Source organism: Muntiacus reevesi, chromosome 2, assembly GCF_963930625.1.
Source record: "Muntiacus reevesi chromosome 2, mMunRee1.1, whole genome shotgun sequence".
In the NCBI taxonomy this organism is placed as follows: Eukaryota; Metazoa; Chordata; class Mammalia; order Artiodactyla; family Cervidae; genus Muntiacus; species Muntiacus reevesi.
In genome coordinates this window covers 221,447,161-221,456,427 of record NC_089250.1, presented here as the reverse complement: position 1 = coordinate 221,456,427, position 9,267 = coordinate 221,447,161, and the positions used below count along the sequence as shown (strand labels likewise).

General features: G+C 49.0%; 1 protein-coding gene across 1 annotated transcript in view; it reads right to left on the bottom strand.

Annotated features, from left to right (window-relative positions):
* Nucleotides 1-874: 874 nt before the first annotated feature.
* The window catches only part of BCO1 (beta-carotene oxygenase 1), a 30,335-nt gene continuing 21,942 nt past the window's right edge, over nt 875-9,267 (bottom strand). The window contains exons 9-12 of the mRNA XM_065920433.1: nt 7,249-7,354; nt 4,845-4,939; nt 3,435-3,546; nt 875-1,293 (exon numbers count right to left, since the gene is read on the bottom strand). Of these exons, the coding sequence (XP_065776505.1) occupies nt 1,088-1,293; nt 3,435-3,546; nt 4,845-4,939; nt 7,249-7,354 (519 nt within the window). The 3' untranslated portion in view covers nt 875-1,087. The remainder of the gene's footprint in view (nt 1,294-3,434; nt 3,547-4,844; nt 4,940-7,248; nt 7,355-9,267) is intronic.

Below are 9,267 nucleotides of genomic sequence, written 5' to 3'. Positions count from 1 at the left end.
GGAAGAAAGAGAGACCAAGGATGGCTGGAAGAGGAACCTGGGGCGTCATCATTGGTCTCCATGTGAACCACCTTCCTTGTTTTCCTGGGAGACCTTCAGTAAAATATGCATTTCTTTTTTAAAAAATACCCATTTCTTGTTGGTGTATTACGGAGTTGGACTTCTTTGTTGGCAGAATTCATTCATCCAACAAATATTTAATTGAGAGCCTGATTCACCAGGCCATTTTCTAGGTGCAGAGGGTAGAGTAGTGAATAAAATACACCCAACACAGGACAACTTGGATGAAAACAAATAACATGGATGGATCTCCAGGGAACACTGCTGAGCAGAAGCCTGTCCTGTCTGGCTCTGATGCACCTCACTGCCCTGGTTCTCAGCATCAGGCCAGACAGGACTCAGTCCTGGATTCCAGCCCCTCCAGGCCCTCCTGCAGTGGGGACCTCCATACCAGCCCGCTGGCCCGCTGGGTGTATCATGAGGCACCTGTCTTTGCCTCCTTTCTCTGCCTTAGAAGATCTTCAGAGGAAGAAGCCATGTAAACAATAAAATAAGGTCTGGAAGGGATTTAAAGTTTTATTTTATATTATGCCATGCCTTGCATGGGATGACCACAAAGCACTTGCCTACTGGGCCAGCTGCGTGAGAAAGCTAGAATTCACAACCTGGTCCACTGGAAAGGGGAGAGAGAGGGAGGGGAGAGAAAGCTGGGGAGGGGGGAGCGGTGATAAATGTTTCTGTGTCTCTTCTCCAATGCGTCACATGTGCCCATTCTAGGGACAATGATTATGTGACAATACAGTTTCTGATTCATGCTCATGGGCTTTGTATTCACAGAAGGGGGCTTTATTACAAGGGCTAGAGCTAATCAATAAATATTTGATTGACTTTCAAGCAAGGTCCTCGTGGCCAAAATAAAATGAAAGAAAAGATACTGACAAGTTCTGTTTTCAGGTTGACTCAAAGCAACCCCAGAAAGAGTAAGTGCAAAATGGAATGACGGACCACCTCTCCTGCACCTCCCCCAGGGGCGGGACCAGCCGTGAGCTGGGCAGAGCTGGTCCCCAGGACCAAAGCCTCCAGGCTGTCAGGTCCGTGGGGTCGGCTCCTCCTGGGAAGGGGCCTGCTTCCCTGGGTCCCAGCATGCGTCAGGGATGAACAGCCCGTGGATATCCAGGTGCATCTCCACATCGACGGACGCACGGGCCAATTCCGTAAAAGTTCTGGCTTCGAGAACCAGCAGAAAAGGCGGCTTCTGAGGATCGGTAGAGACAATGGCCGATAAGATAATCCCTTTGGGGAAACAAAGACAGACACTTTGTAAAAGTGCAGCCTTGCCTTGCACCTCGTTCAGCCGGGGGCTAAGTGGTCTCAGCTCTCTCTCCCTGTCCTTTGACTGTACCTAATCGAAACAAAAGGGAAGTGAGTTTGATATTCTATGTGAGCTGAAGGGAAAAGCCAGGGAAATCAGACGGCTTGGCTGGGCCCATCCCCTCACCTTTCTGAGCCTCAATCTCTACATCTGTAGAGTGGGCATAATCCTCCCCACTCTCAGGGGGCTGCTGAGAGGATCTTTCAGGGTCAGTTACGAAAGCACTTTGTGAATTACTGCACGTTCAGAAGAATGGCTGTTTTCCTACTATTTAGAAATTCCAGTTACAGTCAATCAGCTTCAACACTGTACTTTAGCCTAAACTCAGACCAGCTGCATTCAAGTGGCATTTGAATAAGTCCAATCCACCTCATGTGTGTGTAGCTTTCCCCTTTGTGAAATGAGAATAGTCTAAATATTCACTCTCAAAGGGACAGAGGGCTAAACAAAATAGACAAATTTCCAGCAAACATTCTTGATTCGTCCTGAGGCCTCCCGGGCTTCAGAGTGGCTGAGCACAGCTGAGGTCAAATCAGCTTGGACTGAAACCCTCCCCTGTATGTAGTGGGTGTGCAACCGTGGGTAAGTGACCTCACTCTCTGAGCCTTTCCTCTGGTGGAATGAAGGCAAGGCTGCTCCCTCCCCACAGAATGTGCAGGGCTTACCGGCCCAACCCAGGGGGAGGCCAGCCTTGGCAGGAGGTGGCACCAACCGTCCCCCACCTTAGAGGTGACAGTGACGCAGGTCACTGCCTGGCATGCTGCGTCGAGGAGGTCGATAGGAAGACTTGCCCAGGTAGAAAACCACTCCCTTCTCGCCCGAGGGAAGCAACTGGCAGGCTCAGTGGGCAGTCTGCCCTCCCCCCAGGTATTGGCAGCCCCACCCAGGCTTCTAGTTACCCTCCTTGGCATCCCCAGGGGGACAGGCAGGGCATTTCTGGGGCAAAATCAAGGAGGGAAAGGAACTTTTGGAACTTTTGGAAACCTAGAGGAGAGAGGAATCCCGCGAGCTTTTTGAGGGGCTCCCTAGAAAGTTTACGTGCTCAGAGGAGTTACAAGTTCTGATTAAGCCACCGCAATGAATTTTAAAACCAAGATTCCACACTCTGGGCCAGGGCAGTGTTGCTCTGTGGAAAGTAAGTGGGCTTTTGTGTTAGTCTCCCCCAAAAGGAGGTCTCGCCTTCTGCCCTTGGGAGATGAGGCCCAAGTCCTTGGACTGTTGGTCTGAGAGGGTCTTTGTTTACCTGAGGCTATGCCATCCAACCCGGCCTAGCAAAGTGATTCAGGGGAGGCCTTGGGCCACAGGGCTTCCCAGGAGGCACTAGCGGTAAAGGTCTCACCTGCCAAGGCAGGAGGCATAACAGATGCAGGCTGCATCCCTGGGTCAGGAAGATCCCCCGGAGGAGGGCATGGCAACCCACTCCAGTGTTCCTGCCTGGAGAATCCCATGGGCAGAGGAGCCTGGTGGGCGACAGTCCGTGGGGACGCAAAGCGTGGGACACCACGGAAGCAGTTAGCACTTGGGCCACAGCCGTCAGCTCGACCTCCAGAGGGGCGAAGACTAGAAGTCCACGCGGTGCGCGCACCCACGCCCCCCACGGGCTCCGACCCCAGGCTGAGGGAGCACCCCCTGGTTGGCCGCGCTCCGAGGGGCTCGTTGGGGAAGTGGGTGTGGTCCGGGACTCCCGCAGGGAGAACCATGGCAGACTCGACCCACGGGACTGTCCCGGATTCCGTCCCACGCGTTTTCTCTCTCAGCCTGTACCCTTCCGCTGAGATAACCCGTCACCACGAGCGTAACAGCTTTCAAGCGTGTTCTGTGGGTGCTCCTACTGAAGCTGAGGGTGGGCTTGGGGACCCCTGAACTTGCAGCTGATGTCAGAAGTGGGGGTGGGCTTGGGGACTCCCTCGCCCGACCGCTTTGCACTCGGAGCCGCCTGGACTTCACAGCATGGCTGCACAAGCTGTGTGGTGAGGGCGGGGCCACTGCCACCCCCCGGACGGTGTCTCGGTTTGAGGGGTGACCACAGCGCAGCAGGCGGGTTGCGCTTCCCGGGCCTTACCATCATCCTCGTCCTTGGCACCCGGCGTGGGCACGAACAAGGGCTCCGCCGGCCAGCAGTGTGCCTCTCCCCACGCCAAGGAGGACTTCGTGAGAATGTCATATTTTATTATCTGCACATGCAAAGGGGAGAAACGCGAAATGAATGGTTGCAGAGCGTGCTCATTCTCGGCGAATAGGAAGGCGTCAAGGCCCCAGAGAGGGGGTGAGCGCCTCGGATGCACACTAGCAAGCATAGGCCCCAGATGACACCTGCCTCTGGTCAGCGCAACAACGGAAAGGAAAGCAGCTCCTTCCTTCTCCGACTTTAAGCTAAGGTCCTCCCGCCACCGCAGAGCTGATACACATACTGAATTCTTTAAGAAATAAGCACCCTGGATTTATCTGGTATTGGGCACTATATTGCAATTTTTATCCATATCAGATAATCTAGCATATTCAATGCCCAACCTTTAAAGCATAAGACGCTTCCTTTATTGCTTTCCAAGCGTGAGTCCTGGGCCTTCTCTCTGTCTCTAATAAGCCTCTTTCCCTCAGGGTGTGGGATTAATGGGGAGTGACTCGGGGCGTGTGGATGGGTGTGTGGGAACCTTAATTTTTCTCATTGTGCATTCCTGCACTGCTTGCATTTTTAAAAAAAGATTTTCCATTTTCTTACTAAAAACTGAAGCTACTAAGGAAAAGTGATGTCTGTATAGCACTTAGCATGGTTTCTGGGAAACAGCAAGTGTTCAACAAATAGCAGTTTAAGAACCAAAATATAAACTGCTGTGCTGAACACCTGAAACTAGCATGATATTGTAAATCAACTGCGTTGTTGTTGTTTAGTCACTAAGTCGTTTCCGACTCTGTGACCCCACGGACTGTAGCCTGCCAGGCTCCTCTGTCTGTGAGATTTCCCAGGTAAGAACACTGGAGTGGGTTGCCATTTCTTTCTCCAGGGGATCTACCGGACCCAGGGATTGAGCCCTCATCTCCTACATTGGCAGGTGGATTCTTTACCACTGAGCCACTATACTTGAATAAAAAAATTTTAAAAAGCAAAATAAATCCTCCAAGTTTCAACTCTACCTTCTCTGTTTGAGACAATGAGTTCCTTGAGGGCAGGAACTAGGATCCTCCTGTTCATGTGCTTTTCCTGGGTGCCTAAGCTGGTGCTCAATAAACATACACCTGATTAAGAAATCAGTGGATAAACTCTGGCCACCACATCTTACCTGAGTGAAGCCCATTAGGTGCAGTTCCTTCTCCTGGATGCTCCGTCATTGCTTCCAGCATATTTTGTCCCAAACCGACCTCACTCTCTGACCTACCCCCACCCCCAAGGGGACCGCAGTCCTGCCCTCCCTGAGAACTCAACTTTGCAGACAGACATGACCATCCCAGGCTGCCACCCGCCGGGGACCAGTACCTTGGTTGGGATGGGGCTCCACTGGACTCCAGCAGCAAAGACATAGCGGTAAGGCTTCCCATTGTGGGCATAATTGATCCGAGGCAGTTCTAAGCCTGGAGACAGATGACACGGCTGACAGGGCCCCCTTCAGGAGGGCTGGGACTACCGCCCTTCGTGGCATCCAGGTCCATCCAGGCATCCTATCTACAAAAATGGCTCCCTGGCCAGGATCCCTGAACTTTACTCAGGCCCTGAGTTGGATCAAGGGTGGTCAAAGGGCAGGAGGAGGGAACCTCAGATAATTACCCCAGCTCTATTAGAATAAACCTTGGTTTTTAAGTGTATAAACATCTTTAATTATCCAAGATAGAAATCAAAGAGAATTGCATGATTAAAATCAGAGGCCACTGCAACTTTTTAAAAGCTCTTTTAAAAAAAAGTATGTGCATGCAAATGTATGTGGGTGTGAACAGAAAGTTCTGAAACATGGAGGAAGCATCAGTGGGGAATATTTAAATAAATCTAATGAAATCATATAATAAAAAGTAATACTTACAAAGAGTTAGTAACATGGGGAAATGTCCCCATCATAACATTAGATGTAAAAGGCTGCTTAGAGAATTATCACCACTCTGTTATAAATGTAGAGAATTATCATCACTATGTTATAAATGTAGAGGAAAAGTTTAGAAGTGCTGCTAGGGTGATAACTTGCTTATTGTGGCTCATAGTTTATATTGTCCATTCTGTTTCTCATGTGAAAATTTCATTATATCTATTACTTTTGTAATCCAAAAAAACCTTCAAATTTCATCCATGTCCATGTCTACATATTTACATATGTCTGCTGTGTCAAACGGAGAAGGCAATGGCAACCCACTCCAGTACTCTTGCCTGGAAAATCCCATGGACGGAGGAGCCTGGTAGGCTGCAGTCCATGGGGTCGCTAAGAGTCGGACATGACTGAGCGACTTCATTTTCACTTTTCACTTTCATGCACTGAAGAAGGAAATGGCAACCCACTCCAGTGTTCTTGCCTGGAGAATCCCAGGGACGGGGGAGCCTGGTGGGCTGCCGTCTATGGGGTCGCACAGAGTCGGATGCGACTGAAGTGACTTAGCAGCAGCTGTGTCAAATTAAACTTCTAAGTCCCCCCGCCCTGTGGCATGGGGCAGCGATGTGGGGAACAGGCTCCTGGAGCCCTGCCCCTCCACTCCCCAGCCGTGTCCTGGGCAGGCCCGTTCACTCCTCACCGACGACCTGCGCACACCCTGCCCTGAGCCAGGGGCGCAGGCCCTGCTCCACGGGCCTCTGTTCGAGGACAGTGGTTCTCAGTCGGGTCACAGGCCCCGGACACTGCTCAACAGCCTGCAGTGCCCAGTGCCGCCCCCTCCACGAGGAGTGACCCCACCCCGTGTCCGCAACGCTGGGCTGGGGAGGCTTGCTCCGGGGGCTGTGGCTTCTCTCCGAGGGGGTTCACGCTCTGCGTGAAGCACAGCCCTTCTGAGGCCCAGTTTTCCCCTCTGGCCAACAGAGGTGACAGCACCTGCTCTGCAGGTGTTCGCAGCGTGCCCAGGCAGAAACCCGCGTGTGCTGTGCTGCTCAGCACGTGGTGGCCTGGGAACTGAGGTTTCCTCAGGGTGCAGGCCCTGTAGTGGGGTTGCTGGGCCATATGGTAGCTTTATTCCTAGTTCTCAAAGAAATCTCCATACTGTTTTCCACAGTGGCTGTATCAGTTTACAGTTCCACCAACTGTGCAAGAGGGGGTTCTCTTTTCTCCACACCCTCTCCAGCATTTATTTTTATAGACTTTTTTTTTTGGATGATGATGGCCATTCTGACCGATGTGAGGTGATACCTTCCTGCAGTTATGATTTCCATTCCTCTAATAATGAGCGATGTTGAGCATTTTTTTGCAAATGCACGGCAGCATTTGATACAGAGAACAAGCTAGTGGTTACCAGTGAGGGGGGAGGAGGGGGTAATATAGGGGTGGGGAGAGGGAAGTACTATCTGTTGGATGTAAGACAGGCTCAAGGATGATTGTACAACATGGGGAGCCAATATAGAGACAATATTTTGGAATGTGGAAAGGAATATTTTGGAATGTGGAAAGGAACCTTTAAAAAGTGTATAAAATTTTAAATGCAAAATAAATAAGTGTTTTAAAAGAAAGCAAAAAAACTACATGGCAGCATTCAAAAGGCCAGCTGTGAAAGTTCCTGGGTCTAGAGACCACCCCAGTGCTGGGAGGGGTGTGAAGGTACATGAGAGAGAAGCATCTCCAATACAACTGCCTAAAGTCCCACAGCCTTCCTCTCCCTCCCTGGTCCACACACAGCTCCTCTGCATTGGAAGGACGTGTTATACAAAGAGGACATTCACCCCTTCCTCTAAACACAGGAGAGAAGATGCGTTTTACCTTCGTAGAGCAACTCCGACTGACAGTAGACTTGGTCATCTTTTTCCTTTAGGGCTCGTGCTGTTGTAGACGACAGTTTGATTAAATTGGAGCCCACTTCTGCATTCTGAAAGAGATCAGTTTTTCCAAATAAATTAAAACATTGTCCAGAGCCAACACTTGCTTTATATGCACATTTCTAAAAGAATGCTTCAGTGTCTGTCATCTTGTTTTGGCCTCACGCTAGCCACCAGAAGCAGCTATTATATGATTGGTGTTCTCAGTTAAAAATGAGAATTTGGGACTGGAGGTGACTCCCCGAAGAAGGCCAAGCTGGTGGGTTGTGGAACGGGGCTCCGAAACCCTAGAACATTTCTTCTGCTCTGGGCTGCCTGATCCTTCACAGGTGAAAGGGATGTACTTACAAGGGAAATGGATGTACTTATAAGTTCTTATAAGTTCTCGCTTTTTAAATACTGTATGATTCACTTGTAAAAGGCTGCATCAGTTATTAAAAAGGTGTTTATAAAGAGTTCATAATAACATGGGAAATGCTCATGATAGAACACCGAGTAAAAAAGCAGCAGAGAAAGCTGCAGACACGGTCTGAGCTCAACCATGTTAAAAAAGAAAAGAAATTAATTGAAAAGAGCCTGGGAGAGATATGCCAAATAGTAACAATATAGCATGCAGTGGGTTATGGAGACTTTAATTTCTTTTTCTATGTTTTTCTAGATTTTCAGTATTTTCTCCTATGAAAAAATAGGAGAAAAACAAACAAGCAGGAAAGAAAAACAAACCTGAGATAAAAATTTCTTAGGAGAAAAAAATATCTATGAAGGACTTTGTTCAGTACTTCAACCCGGGAGAGAGACTAACACAATTAATTAAATATCTATCGAGCAGCAGTTACTCCCTGTGTCCTCACACACTTGCCGTGGTACCTTGAACAAGTTACTTGACATCTCTGAAGTCCAGTTTCCCCACCTGTATTAATGAGGTATAGCACAAGCATTGTATAAATAGCATCTGCATCCCCAAGTTATCATGCAAATTAAATAAAATAACCCATGCTGTTGGCTTACAAGAAGGACAGGTTAACAGTAAGTGCTAAATAAATGTTAACTGCTGTTGATCACATAATTGCATTATTGTATTATTATTATTATTGCCACTACCCCTGGTGAGTGAGTTCAGGTTGGGCACTTGGGATGGGGATGAGGAACAAGACCACTGGCATCTGTGGAATTCCAGGAGGAGAATTACTGTCATGCCTGACTTCTCATTTAAACTTTTCTCGACTTTCCAAATGTCTCCAAACAAGTTTTTATTTTTTTATTTTTCAAACAAGTTTTTATAATTAAATCAATAAGTGGCAACCCACTTGAGTATTCTTGCCTGGAAAAATCCCATGGACAGAAGAGCCTGGTGAGCTATAAAGTCCATGGGGTCACAAAAGAGTCGGACATGACTTAGTGACTATCCAACAACAACAAATTTGAACAGCAGCAGCGTTTTGCTAGGAAGGCAGGACATTTACTGAATCTTAGAAGATGAATTTTGAGATGTGTTTAGTGCAATCCCAGTTAACAGAGGAGGAAACTGAGGCCCAGGGTAGGAAAGTGGCTTGCCCGAGGTCACAGTAGGGGAGAAGAAGGTGGGCCCAGACCTCCACACTGTGGTTCTTCTGCTCAGAAGCAGAAGCACTGCAGGCAGCAGGCAAAGCAGGTGCAAAGGCCCTGCGGCTGGTCCGCTCCCCTCCCATAGGCCTCAGCACCAACGTCCCTTTCCCTGACAGCTCAGTCTGCAGTGTCTCCAAGGTGTCTGTCCCACGCTGTAATTATCTCCTTTATGCACCTGGTTCCTTCTTGGATACTATCTTCCCTGTGAAGACAGTGACCACATTTCACCCTGTGCATGGCACAGAGGCAGCTCCTAGGAAGTACCTGCTGAAGGAATGCATGAATTATGACTTAATGAGCTTCCCTTCAGCTCTCGAGAGGCAGAACATGTGCTTTGCAGATGGCTGTAAGAATCAAA